Genomic DNA, 20,562 nt, shown 5'->3' on the forward strand with positions numbered 1-20,562 from the left:
ACTAGGAAATGACTTTTGAATATTGTATTCTTTGCTCACGTCACAGAGTTCTAAGGAAGTAATGCACGTGTTTTGGTTTCTAATGATGAATACATTCATATCTAATTTATATGAATTAGTGTGATTGATTTATATTACTGATTTATGATGCTAACACCATAAAATAATGATCAATGAAGGTCTTACTTCTAAATGAAAATAACTTACTTTTATCATATTATGGTATGCCTTATTTCTAACGTCTATCTGAAATAATAACAAAACATAAGAACCATGAAAACTATTATTTTCCATTTTCATTTCTAGTCTTTCCTTTAATTTCTTTGTGCACTGCATGGCTCTTTTTATAAGATCGATCTTTAAATTGGATCCCTCCCCTATAATCATATGGAGAGAGAGAGAGAGAGAGTTTCCTTTAGAGGTACACAATACCAAAGCACATGAAAAGTTAAATAGGATTCTTGTTGGTAACGCTATAGAGTGTTATTGTGAGAGGGTGAGAGGTCCCAGAGGGCCAGAGCCTCTCCTTCCTTTCTCTGTTTCTCTCACTCCTTTTTAAGTTTGTGTTTCTATTCTTTCTTTTCTGCAAAGCAACAACAGAGAACAGACTCAATTTTTCTTCCTTCTCAATCAAAGCCAACAATCTATTATTGTATTGGCTAACTGTTTCTGAATAATTAGAGATTATAATGCAAAATAAATTTTATAATTTAATAAAAATAAATAGAAAACAAAAATAAGAATTCCTTTGATGGGGTTAATTATTTATTATATCCTAGACATCCATAATTTCTAGAGAGTGAGTGAGTTTGAGTGTAGACACAGAGAGATTTTGATTCACCAGCTGTGGTGGCCCTATATAATGTTTATAATCAAAAAAGAAATCCATTCATAAAGCATCACTTTATGTTAATGGTTATATAATACCAAAAAAGAGTACAACCCCATTAACCCTTTATTGAGAACAACTCCAACTCCATCTCCATATGATTGTTTCTGGGGAAAAGACTCTTTCTTTCTTTTTTTCTCCCTCTCTAATTTTCACTGCTCCTTCAACCACATGAGGAAGACCGTTGGGTGGTTTCCTTCACAGGTAGGGTTGTCAATCGATTGGTTTGGTATGGTTTTAATCGATACTACATATCTGAGACCCAACACAGAAGAAACCGATCGATTACTTATTCATCTGGGCCGACACTGGTATGCATCGATTGTATGAGGTTATATTGGATAGTTTTATCTTTAATTTTAGTTAGAATTTTATTTTTTAAACAAATTTTACCTTAATTAGAACTGTTCCATCGATATGGGATCGACCAGATATCAGTATCAATCTCGGCCAATACCAATATGATCAATCGGATATTGTAGTTTGACAACATGAGTGAGCCACACTAAGCAAAAGGGAAAATTGTCACCTCAATTTACCTGCCCGTCAAATTTCCTCAATTCCCTCTAATAGAGGGAGGTGGATCCCACCTAGACAGTGTGTTCGGGGAGGGGATAGGGTGGTCTAACCCCTATTAGATGGAATTGAAAAAATTGAAAGAAGAAAATTGAGGGGATAAAGATCCCTCACTCAAGGCTTATGGGTTATCAAGTTCTCAATTCTCAACTCTATTTACAAAAGAAAAGTAGAAGTCGAAGCATTGATTCCTTCAAATAATTAAATCTGAACGTAACACACAAAGTCACAAACACACAGAGGTATGGTATGCTATTGTGGGGTTAGTTAAACGAGGGCATTATTTTATTAACTTTGAAGGAGGCGAAGGACAAGCTGGAGAAAAAGAATATCCCATACATCTATATATGTAAGACAGCAAGGCAATAATATTAGACAAATGGTTATGATTGCCAGCAATTTTCAGGACATATCATTCCCATAATTATAAATTGGGAGAAAGGATCCTACTCGGTCATGCAGTGCACGCCGCCACACAGGTCACGCAAAATGATCGTCGCTCTTTGAACAGATGGAAATGATCAGAGGATAGGGGTGCAACAGTCATTTCATATGCTCCTATGTCTGGGCGCATGAGCTGCATATGCTATGAGACCAGGTAGTGTTCTCTTTCCCTTACAAATTATGCCTCCCTTTTTGTCCATTCTTTCTTCTTTAGTTTTAGTTGTATGTTGTGTTTTGTATGTATTCTCATAATAATTATTGGTCTAGAAAATAAAGAAAAAAAATTTCTACTAAAAATAAAAAAAATAAATAAATAAATTTCAAATTGCATTCTAAATCTAAAATCTATTTCAAGAATACATACCTAAGTAAGAGTTCCAATTCCATTTAAATCCTAACTTTCAGGTTCCTTCTGATCCAACAAAATGCTGACCAAGCAGCCGCTGAAAATCTAGTGTTTCGATTCTCAAACAAAGCTAGGGTTTAAAAAATCCTAATTGGGGAACATATCATTCAAAGTCGATTCTGATCTGAATCGGTGCTCAAGAATCGGGAATCGACCCATGAATCGATCCAAATTCAAAGTGGATTACAAAGAAATGACAAGGAACCAGCTGATTTGGCCAATTTGATTCCGATTCAGATAATACAATTATAAACAGTAGAAATTGGGATCGGTGTCAGCCGATTCTTGAGACCTTGGACAAAGCCAATCTGAACTCTTACTCTGTGCTGGCGGCCGAATGCCATTCCTATCATCAATCGCTATTGTTGATTTTTGTGGGCCATCACTCTTGAGCCCACAAACCCGACCCATCATTTGTTCAATTGGGTCCAAACCCAACTCTGGGACCTTCAACCAGTGGGCCAGGACTCAAAAGAGTCCAAATTAGTGTCAGATGGTTTCCCTCACCCTATTAAATCACCGGCTCATCATCCAACGGCAATGACCAAACTTCTCAGTTAAATCTCAGAACAAGTAGATACGTATCTCTTTCTTAACTCTTGACACGTGGAACACATCCCCTTACAAAGATCTTTGACTCTTACCAGTCAAACACTATGGGCCCACCACCCAAACCTTTCCAATGGGTTTCAAATTTAACTCTATAGTACCCGTTTTCTTCCTCCGCAAAATTAAGATTTAATTAGAGGTTAGATTAATCAGACGGTTGTCAGAGGAAGAGGTCTCATGTAGGTCCCCCACCTTCAATTTCTCCTTTTCTAAATCCCAAAAAAAGATAATTTTTCTATTAAAGAAACGCTTCTATACTGCCAGCGTGACCGCTTCCGGTCTCAGCTTTTTTCGCTTTCTTGGCCTCGTGATACCTCTCTCTCTCTCTCTCAAACCCAGACGCAGAGACTCTTTTGTCTCTTATTTCCAACGCAACACTCTGTAATCCACTCTCTCTCTCCTGTTGCAGTCTCCTGTGTGGTCGCTTCCATGGCTTCTCACCGAAAAACTGCTTTTTTCGTGATCCAAAACCGCTATCATAAACCACCACTGAGGACAAAGTAATAAAGGCAGTATCTCACCCTTCTTGGAATCCCTCTAATGGCATTGTCGTTTGTTTCTGGTTTCTCTGTACTTTGGGTCTCCATACTACTGCTCCTGGGTCGGCAAGTCGATTCGGAACCAACTGAAGACAAGCAAGCTCTCTTAGATTTCATCTCCGGAGTTCTTCACGCGAATCGACCAGAATGGAACCAGTCGGTTTCCGTCTGCGACTGGGTCGGAGTCGAATGCGATGACAATCGTACTTACGTCTTCACTCTTCGTCTCCCAGGTGTTGGCCTCGTTGGTCAGATCCCACCAAACACCCTTGGCCGGCTTTCACAGCTCCGAGTTCTTAGCCTCCGTTCGAATCGTCTCTCCGGAGAACTCCCTTCCGATTTCTCTCAGATGAAGCTCCTGCGCAGTCTCTACCTTCAGAACAATCTCTTCTCCGGCGTGTTCCCTTCGAGCGTGACCCGATTGACTAGGCTCACACGGTTGGACATCTCGTTCAATAACTTCACCGGCGACTTACCTTTCTCCATCAACAATCTAACCCACTTGACTGGGCTTTTTCTACAGAAGAATGGGTTCTCTGGGAATCTCCCCAGCATTAATCCCTCTGGTTTGACGGATTTCAATGTTTCAAATAACAATCTCAACGGCTCCATCCCTCAAACGCTGTCAAAGTTCTCAGCTTCGTCTTTCGCCGGCAACATAAATCTTTGCGGCCCACCGTTGGAGCCCTGCAATCCATTTTTCCCCTCCCCGGCTCCGTCTCCCTCTACGAATCACCAAGGAAACAAACCCCAGAAAAGCTCAAAAAAGCTATCCAAAGCAGCAATCATTGCGATTTCTGTCGGAGCAGGCATAATCCTACTCCTTTTGCTTCTGATTCTTCTTCTTTGCTGCCGAAAACGGCAGCGCAGGCAGGCAGCGAAGCCGAAGGCGGCGCCTCGTACGGTGGTTGCAGAGGCGGGCACTTCATCTTCGAAGGACGATATCCCAGGTGGGTCAGGCGAATCGGAGAGGAACAAGTTGGTTTTCTTCGAAAGTGGGATTTATAGCTTCGATTTGGAGGATCTACTGAGAGCATCAGCGGAAGTATTGGGGAAAGGAAGTGTGGGTACATCGTATAAGGCGGTTTTAGAAGAAGGAACAACGGTGGTGGTCAAGAGATTGAAGGACGTCGCCGTCACGAAGAAGGAATTCGAGTTGCAGATGGAGCTCCTGGGTAAGATTAAACATGATAATGTGGTCCCCTTAAGGGCGTTTTACTTCGCCAAGGACGAAAAGCTGCTCGTCTCCGATTTCATGCCCAATGGAAGCTTATCTTCCCTTCTTCACGGTACGATTTCTCCTCCTTTTCATGAGAATGCATTTCTCTCTATATACTTTGAGCTCAACGAACTCTCAATCTCTTCCTCACAAGTCTCATCAGCATCGAAGCAGAAGCTTCAGTTGTTTACAGTCATGGAAATTCCAAAATTTCCTCCATTTTGGCAAAATTATTTTAAAAGATTTTTGATTAATTATTCTGGACAAAAAAATTCCCTATTCTATTCTATCATTCCTCTCTTAATCTTGAGGGTACTTTAGTCATTTAAGAGAGAGGTATCTTTCGGAGCTCCTAAAATCCACCGAATGCGCATATAGCGAAAGGAATTTCAGTTTTACCAAAAAAAAAAAAAAAGAGAGGAATTTCAGATATTCCGAAAAAAAAGAAAAAAAAAAAAAGAGCATATTTTCCTCTGCCGTTCAAAGGACCACCACACCCACATGGGCAACGTGGCCTCATGATTGATTCTCTAATGGTAATGGGTACCGACCGACATGCTCCGTTTGTCTAACCTTTATTTTTAATAAATTTGTTTCTTTTTATAAATAGATTAAAAAATAGAAATTCGGGTTAACCGGGGAAACCGGTGGATATGACAGGGAGTAGAGGATCGGGCCGTACACCACTGGATTGGGACCACCGGATGAAGATAGCACTGAGCGCCGGGAGAGGGCTGGCCCACTTACATGTGTCAGGGAAGATCGTGCACGGCAACATCAAGTCCTCAAACATATTGCTCAAGTCGGACCTGGATGCATCCGTGTCGGACTTCGGGTTAAACCCGTTGTTTGGCACTTCAACGCCGCCGAACCGGGTTGCGGGCTATCGTGCGCCGGAGGTGGTAGAAACTCGGAAGGTAACCTTTAAGTCTGACGTGTACAGCTTTGGGGTTTTGCTTCTGGAGTTGCTGACTGGGAAGGCACCGAATCAAGCGTCGCTCGGAGAAGAAGGGATAGATTTGCCGAGGTGGGTCCAATCGGTGGTGAGGGAGGAATGGACGGCTGAGGTTTTCGATGTGGAGTTGATGAGGTACCATAACATTGAGGAGGAGATGGTGCAGCTGCTCCAGATTGCAATGGCTTGTGTTTCGACGGTGCCAGATCAACGGCCTGATATTCGAGAAGTGGTTCGTATGATGGAGGACATGAATCGGCCCGATACTGATGACGGTATCCGTCAATCGTCTGATGATCCTTCCAAGGGATCTGACGGTCAAACGCCTCCCCAGGGGTCGCGGACTCCTACTGCTTCTGTCACACCATAGTCCAGCCTAAACCACCTGAAAAGAAAATGGAATCAAAGCAAGCGTTTGATGCGATTTGTTGTTTTTTTATTTTTAATTTTTAAATATCTCTTTCGTTTGCCCTTTTTGAGGGGCTTTTAGAGCATCAATGATTTTTATAGAGCTTATGAAGTGATTTTTTTTTTCTCTTATTTGGGCATTGTGGGGACTAAATTTTTTCATATCATTTATAATTGTCTGTAATTCTGTTAATGAGTCCATTTCCAGTTCTCACTAAATCCAGTAGTTTTGCTTCTTCTTTTCTTCTTTCTTTTCTCAAGTCAAATGATGTGACCCAGTACTCTTTAGGGTTCTACTTTGAAGGTTTTCCCGCCCAAAATTGGATGAAATGCGGTAGTCACGGTGGCTTTTTGTTTTTCCTGTTTTGGGTCTTTGAAAATTGAAACTCTTCCATGAAAATCTGATTGTAAATAATTTTGATTCTAATTTTGGAGGCTAATTCTTAAAGTTAAGTCAAAATAAAGAATTGGGCTCCAAATCTAAGGCACACAAAAGTGCAATTCTGGACCAACTTTGTAGATTCTGCGCTGAAGGCTTGAAATGTCCATCATTTAACAGTTACAACATAAGAAATAATAGCAAATGGATGTGGGGAAAAGGTGATGACTAATGGTGTGTTTGGTATGTATTTTCGGAATAGATTCTGAGTCTAGAGCATAAAGGAGAAAATAGAGAGGAACCAGTTTCAGGATGTGTTCTAGACCTAGAATCTATTTTGAGAATGCATACCAAACACGGTAACAATGCAATTAATGATTTTGAATCGTAATCCTCTAATTCTGAGAATTGCCCATTATTGGTAGAATTGAGAATTAGAATTAACATAAACAGATGATTGGAATGGTGTGAAAAGGAAGCTTCATTGTCATGAGGAAAGGGAAAGCTTAGTGGTACAATCATGGTTTTAAAACTGTTGAGGTAATACAAAGCAACACAGCAAACAAAGAGATATGCAGCATCAAATAGTACAGTACACAAGTAGCAGTGAATGAGAGTAATGAGACAACCTCCCCTTTCTTTTCTGGTTTTTAAATTTTCTAGTAGGCTCAGTTAGAGAGACTCTGTAGTTCTTAGTTTCTAAGTAGTTGTAAGTACTTGTTTGGGGTTATGTGTATTGGTGTAGGACAGCTAGACCAAGTTGAAAGTTTGTTGTTTTTCTGGTGGTATTTGGTTCTCCTTTTCTTCATCCTCTGGATCTCTCTATTATAGGTAGGTTTCAATCATATAATCTCACTCATCTCATACTTAACTGGCTAAAGTAAGAAAGGGATCCCATTTTGTGACTTTTGTTATTTTCTTGTCTAGACTTTGGAATCAGGAATATAATCCTATTGTACATTTAGTAATGGTGAATTTGTCCAAAATTATTCCAAAGGCAAGAGCATTGCAACAGAAGACAAGACAAACACAAAGAAAAGTTGAGATATTTGGTGCTTGGCAGCTTGGATTGTCCCCTATCTCACCCTCCTCATGTTCTTGTGGAATGGAAGACTCAACAGTCTCTCTCTTTCTCTTTCTCTCACCAATAACCCCACAGACATCAAAGATTCAAAACTTTTAAAATAAACCATCCACATAGTCTAACCACTTCTTTTAAAACATTTGGTCTTGCTCTTTTCTTCCTTTCCCCCCTCCCTCTTAATGAGAAGAGAGAACTTTTCTTGATCATAACTCAATATTATTGTTGTTGTAAATTATAGGTGGTGCACTGGTGGGTCTGCTTAGGGAAGCTTCTTTGTACTTGTCACCTACTTTTAGGCTAAGTGGAGTGTTAATATGGTCATTCCACTAGTATTTTTTAGGTGGGCCATCAATCAATTCACCTTTAAGGCCCACCATCTACTGGAGAGACCAACAAACCACATGGATTGACAAAGGAGACTTCCATGGCTTTTATTATCTAACATATATCATCTGCATCTCTTCATGGTTACCTAAACCTATTGACTTTATAAACCATCTGCTTTATGATCCATAACCTTCTTGTATTGCAGGGTATTAAGGTATTACTCAGTGTTGGCAACAGAAGACATTTGAAAAGCAAAGAGAAATCCTACTGTGATTGATTTTGATGCAGGAAATTGAGTAACTTTGTGATTTAAGGAAGGAAATGGAATGGAATGGAGCCTACCCTATTATTTTGCATTAATTATTTTGTCTGATTCTTCTCATTCCAATTGTTAATTCATTAGTGATTCCATTGTTAATGTTATATAGTTCATCAGAATCTCAATTACTGAAATTCTGGAGTGACTTACAAAGTATCTTTTCATAATGGGGAGCTAGACAATATGAGTGAAGAAGACTCAAAACCATTTATAATTAACAAGGGGAAGGAGATGGTTCACTTCTACTTTTTCTCTCTTTTTTAATATTTTATCACCTTCTTGGTTTGAATTTTATAATCACTTCTATATTTTCTTACTAGACACAATTTATCCAAGAAGAGTACCATGGAACTACTTTTCTTTAATTGGGTATTTTTAGTGCTCAACTACCATTGATAAACAGAGACAACTCAACCCCAAGGAGAAAATTTGAGGATTTCTGGTGAGCTTCATCGCGCGCTAGCTCAAGACAAAGTAGTTTTCTTTCCTTGTAAGTTCAAATTTAAGCCAAATGCTTATGAACTTCTACTGATGATTAACTTTTTGACTATAAAGGGACTTGATTAGGAAGCTTGGTGAAGTGTGAGTATTCTTTTTAGCAGGTTTTCGTCTCTCTAGATTCTCAACTTGTCCAACAACTATGTAAAAATGGTAATAAAATTATGGGCTAAGAGATCTCTACTTGGACGCATGGTCTGGGTCAATGGATGAGCACGCTTGGATATCTACCCAGGAGGCAAAGGCATCATCTCACGGTGCCCTGTGAGAGGACGTAGGAAACACCACCAAGTAGAGATCTAGCCTAAAGATAGCGATGAGGCTGAAAAATCTTCTAAGTATTTCAAATCTGGAGCATGTTTTTAACGAAGACCGAGTTTCCCTCCATCCACGGTGAATGAGATCCCATTCACCGTGGGGCAGGAGAGGGTGGGAATGGTTATCGGGAGCGAATTTTGGAACATACCATAACCCTAGGAGGGGTTTGTGAACCATGATCGGCACTCAACTACAGGATTTGGGGCTGATGAAGACAAAGACGTATTGCTATTCGAGATTTCTTATTATCAAAGCACAGGGGACGTTGAATCGACTAATTCATGCCATGCCAGTAGGCCTATATTTCTCTTCAAGAAGAACTAGGGGACAGAACCAAGCCTTATGATGAAATGGGAGAGTAAAACCTAGAACAATACCACTCCGAGAACGAGACACCCTGAACAGAAAATTGGCAAGAGTGAGACCTCAAAGAAATTTCCTACAAGACTCCAATCCAATACTTTTGAAGAGACCACTAAAAGATAAGAATGAGGGATGCCCCTAATAACCAACGAATGACAAGTGTTTTTCCTTGTGTAGATCCTATTTCAATGGGAAATTGACGAGTCAACTCACCTACTTGTCTTGCTTTTACTGCTATATCGGGTGGAGGGAAACTTAGTCCTTTTTAAGGTTATGAACTGAACCGTTTCAAATAACTATGATAATCTAGTTCCAACCTCTAAGGAGATTTTCCCAATGAATCCAAAGATTTATGAGTGAAAGAAGAGAAACCCGAATGGTTCATGATCATCTTCTACATATAATAATTAATGCAAGACTAAAATGATGACATATCAAGAAGAAAAAATTAGGAGGAACGAAAGGTGCATATACCTAAAACCATAAGTTTTATGAAATTTATTAATGATTATGTTGTTTTTGCTGACACTATCTGTCTTCCTTCCCCTAACATTCACAGAAACCATCAGGTATATTGAGAACTTATTTACTAAACAAAAAAATCATATGATTTTCTCTCTATCAGAATACAAGAAATGGAATCCATGCAGCATACAAGTTGTATCATTTACCATATCGAGTAACTGGGCATCTAAAATACTTCACTACGTAGAAATTGAGCATGAATAATAAAATTAAGAGAACTAGTTTTTCCATATCAAGATATCATCAGTATTAAAGCTAGGATCTGTTAGGGACTTGGGTAGAACTCATCCATAAGTCTCCACATCGGGCTGCTGACATCCGATGTGAGATTATTGCTTATGCTTTTCTTGTGGAAGGCTACTTTGCCATATAGGAGGGACTGAGATCTACCGAGATCTTCTTTGATTTAATTCTTGGAGGCACACCAGGTTGTTACACCCTGGTGTGGCCATAGTCTTGGTCCTAGCACGTTCTGGCTCTGATACCACTTGTTAGAAACTTAGGTAGAAGTGGAGAACTCATCCTTAAAAACCACCAGTTGATTCTCCATATGAGGTTACTAACAATCGATGTGAGGTTATTACTTCTGCCTTCTCCATAAAACCCAACAATCTTTCTTTTGACGCAGGAGCTACTAGGATTTTATCCATCCCCCCTCCACACGGAAGCATCTAAGATCTTCTACGACTTCATCCTTGAAGGCACACTTGGTTCCCACTCCTTGTCACAATCTTGGCCCTGCCTACCATGGCTCTTATACAACTTGTTTCAAGAGATTCAACCCTTGGATTAGTTTTCTCTCTACCATCCAATATCCAAAGATGTTCATACTTGTCCGAAACCATTTATTGCAAAAACAAAAAAATTCCTTCACCAGATGCTCAACATAAATTCTCTATCCCTTTTTACATATGCTTACATACTTTTTTGCCTAACTCAACAAGCTGCAACACTATAAATAGGTTTATCACATATATTGCTTTATACATGAGAATAATTTGATGCATTCATGGGGTCAAGTCCCTAAAAGGGATCCAATAGTACCAATCACTGCTTGTAAAACAACCACACCAAATTTGCTAGTGAATTGAGTAACTTTATTAGAATCCAATGCTGAAAACTAACTGAAACACCCGAATATTTGAATAATGGAAAAGACCTTGCAATTTCTTTTGAGATTGAACTCATTGTCTTCTCTGTTTTTTTTTTTTGGGAGCTTGAAGGAGAGAAACCCAATACGTCAATTCTTAGGTAACCCGTTCCATCCCATTCTGTTATAGGGTTTTTGTCCGTAGTATGTATTTCTTTTTTGACGATTTTCACTCTGGTAAATATAACTATTTCCAAATGTTAGGTATTTGACTCATACAGTTTTGCTTCAGGATGAAACATTAAATCAGGCGTTTAAAGTTTTATCCTATCTAATGGTAGGCTGGCCCAACCTATGGCTCATAATCTTAAGTGGGCCCCATTTCCCAATTCTCATTGCCGTGACTGCATTACACACTTTTTTAACTGATCGCGGCGCATGCCACTGAGGGAGAAAGAGTGATTCAACGAAACATGGAGATGAAGATTTCGGATTTGGAAAGAGAAACGTCGAATTTGTAGTGAAGGACAGGTGGGCCGGAGCCCACAGGGATACTCTTTCTCCGGTTGCATTTGCAGGACTGTTTGATCAATCAACAGTGCCTGTGTTCCTTGTCCAGGCACAGGCAGTAATGACTAGAAGGGTTAATGGCTACAGTTCCCCACACTGTTGATGGATCAAACTAAAGAGCTGAGGTCAGTGAATGGTGCAAATTGAATCTCTTTTTGGATTTGGTATGACAAAATTCTTTCCCATGCGCTGTTTATTTATTTATTTATTTTGTTTTGTATTATCTGGTTTGTAGCATTTCATTTGTTTCAGTTCATGGTTTTTTTTTTTCTTTTCTTTTCTTTTCTTTCATAAATATGCTTTTTATTGCAGTGCTGAATCCTTCCTGGACAGCAATGTTCATGTACCATTACAAGTAATCTCCTAGTTGAGCTTGGCATTGACCTTTAACTAGTGTTCATGTTGATATGACAAAACATCAAATTAGGCCGATAAGACTAGCCTAACCCACCTCATCACCATAAAAATACAAGTAAATCATCAACTCTGCTGTCTCAAACAATCATCCAAGTATCAAATTAGGAGTATTATGATCAATTTACGCCATAGTTGTATCGCTACCATCGTCCCGCTCTGGTCTTGTTTTCCAGAAACCTTTAGGCTCAGTTGTGAGCAAGATATGTAGCTAAATCAGTTAGCACCAATTATGTTTCTCTTGGAAGTTCTTGTGGGGCTGCTTACTGATGAATAGATGATTTTTCATCGTTTTTGGAAGTTAATTACCTTAATTGCAATGGTAAATACCAATGCAAAGAGCACAGCATACCCAACAAGCGCTGCAAAAATCCACCCCAAGAAGTCATGGTTATACCCAAAGTGCTCATCTAAGAAGTCCTTCACTCGATAGCCAATGTCCATCTGTTCTTCTATGTCTCCAAACTGTGAAGCAACTAGTCCATACAGGGTCCATGAAACTGGACATGCCCATCGGTACCATTTCCACCATACTGGAAGTCTCTGTGGTTAATCAAGAAAAGCTTGCTGTCACCAATCTCTCAATAAAACACAACAGACATAATATAACATAACATAAATGGACCGGATCTTACTTTTGGTGGGATGATGAAGCCTGAGAAGAGATTCCATAATGCGTAGAAAGCAGAGGAAACTACAGCAGCAATGTCATGGTTGGGTGTCAAGCCAACTGCCATCATACCATAGTATGTGAAGTATAGGAATGTTAAATACATGTAGAACAGGTAGCAGAAGAATTTAGGCACTGTCCAATCAAAACCGATCATGGCATAAACTAGCACCCCATAAATCAGAGCCTGGAGGAAGATATGTGGAACCTCAATTAAAACCTGAAAATGCAGCCAACTTGTGTTTGTCAGGATACAGTGAAGCTATGATATAGTAGAAGGTGAAATAAAAGATTTCATTATCTTATTTCACTGAAGAACTGTGTTGAGCCATGAAAAACGTATATTTGAAATGCTTATTCTCCACAGGGAGATGTTGCTACCAATGTTCAACAAGGAATTTGCTTACTTGTGCCAATGCATATGGTAAAGCAGAATACATCCCAGCGGCCTTCTCCCTATAGAAGACTGTACGTTCTACAGCCACTACCGGCTGCACTGATGAAGCATTTATAATTCCAATGAAAAGAACTGCAGTATACATGGAACCCATCGCATTGAACAGGTCTTGCACCTTAGTCCTATAAAATTTACCATATATTAATAGATGTGATTATGTTTTGGAACCATCAAGTACTGTGAAACAAAGATGTGCTTACGTCTTGGAGCCAAGATTCCAGAACAATGTACCAAACATTAAGGCAATGATGGTGGTGAAAAGAAGTCGAACAGCTGTATACGATGGATTCCGCCAATAGGACTTGTGTTGTTTCCACAGGCATGCAACACACTGGGTGAAGAGGGGTTGAGAATACTGAGAGGGGAAGTAAAGATCTTTTGAACCAGGAGGGGGTGTACTAAGTTCTCTAATCAATGCCTTATTCCTCCTGCAAAACTTTTCCAAAGATCTGTGAGAACAAGATGAGAAGTGGTTCTCATTTTCAAGCACTGTCTAGAAAGGGCATTATCCATCAACCCACCAGAAGAGATCTGAGTTCTTGTATATTTCAGCAAATTTGATCCCCAGAGTCTCCTCTTGTACTGGTGTAGTGACCTCCAACATCCATGTGGCAGGGTTATAACCATCTTTTATTTTTGGGACTCCACAGATCCCCTTGACACAAATAAAACTCAGTTATGAACAAAATTATACAGTGAGGGGAGAGGAGATGAATCCTGACCAATCAAAATGTCTCACCTCGAAATACTTTATCAATTGACAAGAGTGATGGCCCAGTTGACCCACATATATTTCTACTCCTCCTCGCTGCATTAGGAAGAGCTGCAATCACATTAAAGACTTCAATACCTCATGCATGGAAGAGAAATGACCATTGCATTCAGTTTTTCAATCTTGATACTCTTTACCTCATCAAAGGCTTCAAATATGTCAATGCTAGGCTGGTGAATGGTGCAAACAACAGTTCTTCCTGTGTCCACAGTGTTCCTCACTGTTCTCATTACAATTGCAGCTGCCCTGGCATCCAGTCCAGAGGTAGGCTCATCCATAAATATTATAGAGGGATTAGCAACAAGCTCAACAGCAATGGTGAGTCTCTTGCGCTGTTCAGTGGACAGACCACTCACACCTGGCAACCCAACTAGTGCTCCTCTGTGTGATGTTAACTCTACAAGTTCCATGACTTCCTCAATAAACAGCTGCAATCATGAGCTTTACCAGTAAGTATGAAACCAAAATTGATCCTAAGAGTACAAAAATGTTAACAAGTTCTACACCCTCCAACCTTTCTTGTTCTGGAGTCAACTTCAGTAGATAACCGAAGCCATGCAGAATAGAGGAGAGACTCATGAACAGTGACACATGGGGAATGGATGTCATTTTGTTCACAGTACCCCGAAACTCGAGCAAAAGTTTCCTGCTTCTTGGGATAGCCAGAAATGGTGATATTTCCTTCTATGTACCCACCAGTTTTTCTTCCGGCTAACACATCCATCAGAGTGGTCTTACCAGCACCACTAACACCCATTAGAGCTGTTAAAACTCCTGGTCTGAAACTTCCACTTACACCATTCAGAAGGACTAATCTATCTTCTTGAACACCTTGAGCTTTCATTACCTGTAGGTTCAACACAATAAATTTCTCTAATCTGTTATCTGTGAGAAGTCTGGAGAACTACATTAAGCCTACCTGACATTGATTTTCTGTTAATCTGAAATTTAAAATTACCTGTGGCGTGTCAACGGAGTATTTAATATCATCAAAGGTGACTGATAAAGGTGTAAATGGAAGAACCATTCCTTTATTCTTCTGACTATTTTCAGCCAGGGCTTCTTTTCTATTTGGTCCTGAAGTAATACTGCTCCTTTCGATCTCATTACCCGATTCTGCAACAAAACATATTAATTGTTATTTGCATGTAAATTTAGGCAACGAGAACACAATGATACTTACGACTTGCTGTTGATTGATTGGAAGATCTCTTTCCTCTATATGACAGTTCAATATCTTCAGTCTCTCCAATCCTGTTGGCATGCTTTTCTTTCAAGGCCTCCTCAGATATCATTGTTTTAGATTTTCCTATCTCTGTTAAAAACTTATGTCTTTTAGAGTTTTGAAATTTAAATGTTCTACTCTAAGTATCCCAACTACTGTACAGAGTTTTAAGGTTACTTACGGTTGAGGTTACCAAGTGCTAGAGTGAAACTAGCATTGACTAAGAGAATATATCCAATCAATGCTCCGGTGCCAATCCAAAACAGTGATGAACTGGTAAAGTTTCCCTGTGACTTCAATACTTCAATTCCCAGGGGTTCAGCTGAATATGGCAAAATCTGTGACATGCACAAAATTTAAATTGAGATGACATGCCTTCTCAAAGTGCTAGATGTTTTAATTGTAAAATAATGAGATTTCTTACATGACTCCAACTATGCCCAAGAAATTCATTAACGTTAATCGCATTTTGAGCATAGGTCATAGGTGAGCTCCAGTAACCCCAGATCCACCATTTCTTCACATCCTCTGTGAGGAAGAAAAAAAAATCTTGAGATAAATCCATCCTAATACTATTACAACTTCCCAACTTTCATGAGAAGTTTGGCCAAATCCTGATTGTAGAATCAGAATATTAGTTCAGATCTGGCAAATCACTTTGCTATCTTAAGAAATACCTCTTGACAGGATGAATCCACCAAGTGTCATGATCATAAGCAATAGAAAGGATCCATAGGTGTAGGAGACAACCATGTTTCTACCCAGCGCTGCGACTAGTCGGAACAATGCAGAGGCGACCTGGCTACTCAGTAGGAGTATAAGATATTGTTTAAACATCCTGAAATAATCAAGTAGAAAGCATCATTTTGGGGAATCCTCGAAAGACAGGAAAAATTGAATTTATGTCTGAAGTAGATTGTTTGACAGAGTCCTGTCCTGTTCATTCTCACCTTTGAATATTTGGATCAAAGCCAATTGCGTAGTAAGCCATGCCAACCCAAATGGCAACTTCCAAGAACGATATGGGGATCTTAAGTATCCATGTAGGCAGTGCATATGCCCAAGCAGGATAGAAAAGTAAGTCTCTTTGCTTGTAAAAGACTGGAAGCTTTGCAATTGTCATTGCAAGCTCAGGCAAACCATTTAACAATATAGTATTGAGTGTGAAGAACAAAGCACCCATGAAAATTCTCCCATCAATTATTGTGTCTCGTTTCATCTTGGTACGCAGGAACACAGTCATTGTGATGAATGCAACAACGATTACCTAAACCAACCGAAAGGTATGTGAAGACCCATTCTATGAAAATTGTGTAATCTACAAATGAGATTATTGAATTTGATCAAATTGGTCCATTTCTGAATCAAGTGAATCTGCACTTCATTTTAACAATTGATTCATTGGTTCAAGGTAATTTGAGATTCAGTTTAAAAAAATCTGGAATGTCTTTGTATACAATCTAAATTCCATGGGTTTTGGGTGTGGTTGTCATGTGCATGTGTGTTTTACTATTTGGATACATAGGATCATTAAATCTTAGGATATGGGGACTTGACTAATATGGATCAACTGGGTACAAGGACATATTATTGATTATACATTAAATTAATGTACAATTTTCATGTGAGCTATTTCATAATTTATATGTACTCCTTGCTGGTATCTATAGTGAGAACATTCTTGCAATGCCTGAGAACTCCAAATGTACTATAAAGTTATGATGCAAAGGGCATTAATGCAAGGGGTTGGCGAAGGGTACAGATTTCGTTCCAAAACATATTCTATGCTGCTTCTCAAGGTGTCTCATATCCACTACATGGTTACTGAAGGTAATCATGGGTCCAGTTGTAAAAGATCATATGTTGATTAAAATTTTAAACCGAAAAAAAAAATTGATAAAAAACAGAGGAAGTTCATTGCATTTTTCAACAGTTTTTACTTTTTATGGACCCTTGTGGTTCTAAGCCCTGAAGAAGCTTAGCAAACGGACTGTCCCATATGCTTCTTACCAAAATGGAGCCTGGGAGGTGCATCATCTTCCTGTGAGTCAGTCAGTCAGCTAAACTTACCTCATCTTGTATTCATGGGGGTAAAGTTTTCATGTTTAGCTAAAAGTGTAATTTCATTACACAGTTTTTACTGGTACCCTGTTACTCACTTGCATAACTCTAAAGACGAAGACGAATGAATTCCTCTTCATTAGCAGCCATTCCCTTGAGCAACAAGCTTTCAACAACTCTTTCTTGCTAATCCCATACTTCGAAATTGTTAATGCTGCAGGGTGGCTCTTGCTTTTGTTGAATGGGGTGCTGAGTTCCTCCCCTAACTTCTGGCCAATATGAAATGACTTGAATGCATCTGCAAACTCCTTGACAGAAACGTAAGAGTATTGTTTGTCTTTGTGAACCCAGTATTGCTGCTGATCTTTTATTGATGTTACCTATAACATGGATGAAAACAAATCTATTAGTGGTAGATCCTCTCTGCTGTTAGTCTATTCGAATTTAATTGATGGTATATCAGTTTTAACCAAAATATAATCACATTAAGTTCTTAGTCTGAAGAACCAAGAATACATTCGCATCAGTTTCTGAAGCTTACTTCTTGCAAGAAATCTGCTACTCCTTTCCTCTCAGGACATTTGAAGCCCATTGATTCAAAAAACTCAAGAACATTATCCCGAGGACCTTCATAAACTATCTGTCCTTCAGAGAGAAGAATTATATCATCAAAGAGGTCATAAGTTTCAGGTGCTGGCTGAAGGAGAGCAACCAATGTGGTTACACCTAGAATGTGGGTGGCCTGTCTGAGTGAATTCACAATCTGGTAGGTTGTAGAGCTGTCCAAGCCTGTGGATATCTCATCCATGAACAATGCTTTTGCAGGCCCCACAAGCATCTCACCTATTATCAACCATAACCAAGAAGATATAATCCAAATCAGGGTCCTCAAAGTTTATGAAGTGTAACAATCTGAGAAGCTTGTAGCTCAAAAACAAATATGACAAGAAAATCAATTTGAGGGATTCGATTTGTTCTACCTGTGGTAACACGTTTTCTTTGCCCTCCAGATATACCCCTTATCATGTCATTCCCCACCATGGTATCTGCACAAACTTCTAAACCCAAAATCTGCAGTTTTGACATTAAAAGGAAAGAAGTGATCAAAGTCAACTTGTCAATGCTTCCAAATGAATTCAGTAAAATTCATACTTTGCGGAGGAATCTTTTTCTGTGACAATAGATGATACCTTGAGAATGTAGTCTATAACAACATTTTCCTTCTGTCCCTCCAGTGAAGCAGCCTGTCCAAGATCAAAAGATAAAGAGCAGAAAGAGATTTGAAATTTGAATAAAAAAAACTTTCTCAGAATAGGAAAAAAACTCAAACTTTTCACAAAATTATTTTCGTAACAAACAGGGAAAAATGTATTTTTCAATATTTAAGAGAGGACCAACTCTATCAAATGGTATATGAACCAACTCTGCATACCTGAAGAAGATGCTAGATGCCCTTCCAACAACCCCCCCACCCACCCCACCCCACCCCACCCCATCCCATAAGGTAAAAGGAAAAAAAATAGTTCATGATCTTCACCTTCATGAAGGCATCAATGTCTGGATCAGGCTTAATGTTTGCTGCCTTCTCCCTTCTCGACATCTCTATCAACATGTCTGCATTTTTTTCCCCAGAAAATAACAAGTGGAAAAATGTTCAGTTTCAAACCTTGAATATTTCCTTAATTTTCTTAATTGATGGTTGTCTCATAACTTACCATAACGGGTTCCAACCCCTTGACATCTTGCAGAGAAGGCCAAGGTTTCTCTCACTGTCATCTCTGCAATATGGAGATCCTGTTGACTAATATAGGCTGATGTCCTCTGTGGGACAAACTCCTCCATTCCATGTCCATTATATGTTATATTTCCTGACACCTAAAGTTATAAATGAGTTCAGATAAACTATAAAAATGTTATACCAAATAGTTCTTGAAGGCACCCAATTTTCGTAAAACTAGAATGGAACAAGAGAAGAATTATCCATGTCTTTACCTTCCATTGTGAATCAAACTTTCCTGCCAAAGCTAACAGTAAAGTAGTCTTTCCGGAGCCGGGGGGGCCTAAAAGCAAAGTCATTCTGGAAAATTTTTAGGCAAATCAGATTTCCATGGTACTAATGAAAACCCAAATAGATTTGGATCCTAAGATGTTGAAACCAACTAAAAATTCGGTTAGTGGTTTCTACCCTTACCTGCCGGGCTTGATGATTCCATGTACATCTTGAAGAATTGGCAATGGTTTCTTTCTGCTTTGGAGAATATGGAGAGAGGTGAAGAACTCCTATGAAAATAAAGAGACTTTCATAGGTTATTGTTTTTTGCTTTTGATCTCTGGTTATGGCCAGCTAAAAATTTTCAGGTCCTTTCTTCTAAGTAATTCACTTTTGTGTGAGGAATTACCTCTACAATGTTGAGATAGAAGTTGAGCATTGTAGGCAGACCTCGACTACCCACATATGCTTGTGCTCCTATGTTCAGATGTTCAAACCGAACTTCTATTCTTGGATCCTCTATTCCCACCCTGAAGAGTAGGAAAAAGCTCATCATTGGTCTATCAAACACTAGTCTAAAGAAGGTAAGCATTAAGCACTGATGAATAATATTGGTAAGTAAAACAAAACAGAGATGTTGAATGAGCTTACTGTTCCATTCGATTCTTGAGCTTGAGTAGGAAGTTCTCATTGTCCTCCTCTGCAACTCTTACCAGTCTGTTTACTAAGTTCTTCTTCTCTTGAATCCCAAGGTTCTGAATATCAACTTCCTTTTTCTCCCCATCAGTTCCAGTGACTATTGCTTTCTTGATGCGATCAAATGTTGGCAGTCTCTCAAGGGCTGCCCATTTAAGAGCTTCTTTGTCGTCTTCATCATCTCTGTTTCGAGGAGATTGTGAGAAGACATTGTTGCTTGAACTGCTCCAGAATCCAGAGCCACTTCGATTTCTGTGGATGCTCGTAACTCTGCAAATGTCACCAGTGTCCATGGTACCTCCAGAAACTAAAAGACAGTAACTAAAAGCTCCACAAAAAATGGAGGAAAGGAAATTTCAAATGTGTTTTACTTTGGATTTCTTAAACCCTGGAAAGCAAATTGAGTTTCTTTTTGTTGCCATGGCATAGAGACAGCATAGAAGAGAAAGGTAATTGGACTTTGGAATGATTGGAGATCTTATAAATAATAGAAGAAATCATGAAGGCAGTTGAGTTCTTAATGAAGCCCCCTATCCCTATGAACCCAGGTGGTTGTGTAGTCAACATTCAGTTAAGCTGCATGTGACTCTGTCCTAATGATTTTGAATGTAAGGATTCAGTTACTCCTAAAATTTTCAGCATTTTATTAGAGGATCTTTATGAGTTGATTTGGTAGATGCATCTGTCAATCCTTGATCACAGCTAACCAAGGATAATGATCCATAAATTTCATATACATCTTAATCTGCTTCAACTAGA

General features: G+C 39.1%; 2 protein-coding genes and 1 long non-coding RNA gene across 4 annotated transcripts; 2 read left to right on the forward strand and 1 right to left on the reverse strand.

Annotated features, from left to right (window-relative positions):
- Positions 1 to 3,160: 3,160 nt before the first annotated feature.
- On the forward strand, positions 3,161 to 7,558 carry LOC122650108. The gene is made up of 3 exons (XR_006331379.1): positions 3,161 to 3,326; positions 7,105 to 7,109; positions 7,546 to 7,558. It is a non-coding gene; the product is annotated as an uncharacterized LOC122650108 (long non-coding RNA).
- On the forward strand, positions 3,324 to 6,013 carry LOC122650104 (probable inactive receptor kinase At2g26730). Its single transcript, XM_043843405.1, has 2 exons — positions 3,324 to 4,752; positions 5,343 to 6,013. Exons 1-2 carry the CDS (start codon positions 3,465 to 3,467, stop codon positions 6,005 to 6,007), a joined length of 1,953 nt encoding a protein of 650 aa, XP_043699340.1. The 5' UTR covers positions 3,324 to 3,464; the 3' UTR covers positions 6,008 to 6,013.
- Positions 7,559 to 12,045: 4,487 nt separating the features above from the next.
- LOC122650101 (ABC transporter G family member 39-like) lies at positions 12,046 to 20,256 on the reverse strand. Of its 2 annotated transcripts, XM_043843401.1 has the most exons (24): positions 19,759 to 20,256; positions 19,517 to 19,637; positions 19,309 to 19,397; positions 19,110 to 19,194; positions 18,833 to 18,992; positions 18,655 to 18,731; positions 18,308 to 18,361; positions 18,098 to 18,188; positions 17,659 to 17,960; positions 17,216 to 17,497; positions 16,007 to 16,323; positions 15,734 to 15,894; positions 15,481 to 15,584; positions 15,238 to 15,394; positions 15,015 to 15,146; positions 14,790 to 14,947; positions 14,346 to 14,678; positions 13,969 to 14,259; positions 13,799 to 13,882; positions 13,581 to 13,714; positions 13,260 to 13,487; positions 13,010 to 13,181; positions 12,568 to 12,822; positions 12,046 to 12,475 (listed from the first exon to the last, which is right to left on the reverse strand). In XM_043843401.1, the coding sequence occupies exons 1-24, from the start codon at positions 20,094 to 20,096 to the stop codon at positions 12,218 to 12,220; spliced, it is 4,383 nt and encodes a 1,460-aa protein (XP_043699336.1). In that variant the 5' UTR covers positions 20,097 to 20,256; the 3' UTR covers positions 12,046 to 12,217. The 2 variants fall into 2 exon arrangements, with proteins under 2 accessions (XP_043699336.1, XP_043699337.1); XM_043843402.1 differs by lacking the exon at positions 16,007 to 16,323 and having other exon boundaries at positions 15,734 to 15,854; positions 19,759 to 20,255.
- Between the last annotated feature and the right edge of the window lie 306 nt (positions 20,257 to 20,562).

Source organism: Telopea speciosissima, chromosome 2 (genome assembly GCF_018873765.1).
Source record: "Telopea speciosissima isolate NSW1024214 ecotype Mountain lineage chromosome 2, Tspe_v1, whole genome shotgun sequence".
NCBI classification, from domain to species: domain Eukaryota; kingdom Viridiplantae; phylum Streptophyta; class Magnoliopsida; order Proteales; family Proteaceae; genus Telopea; species Telopea speciosissima.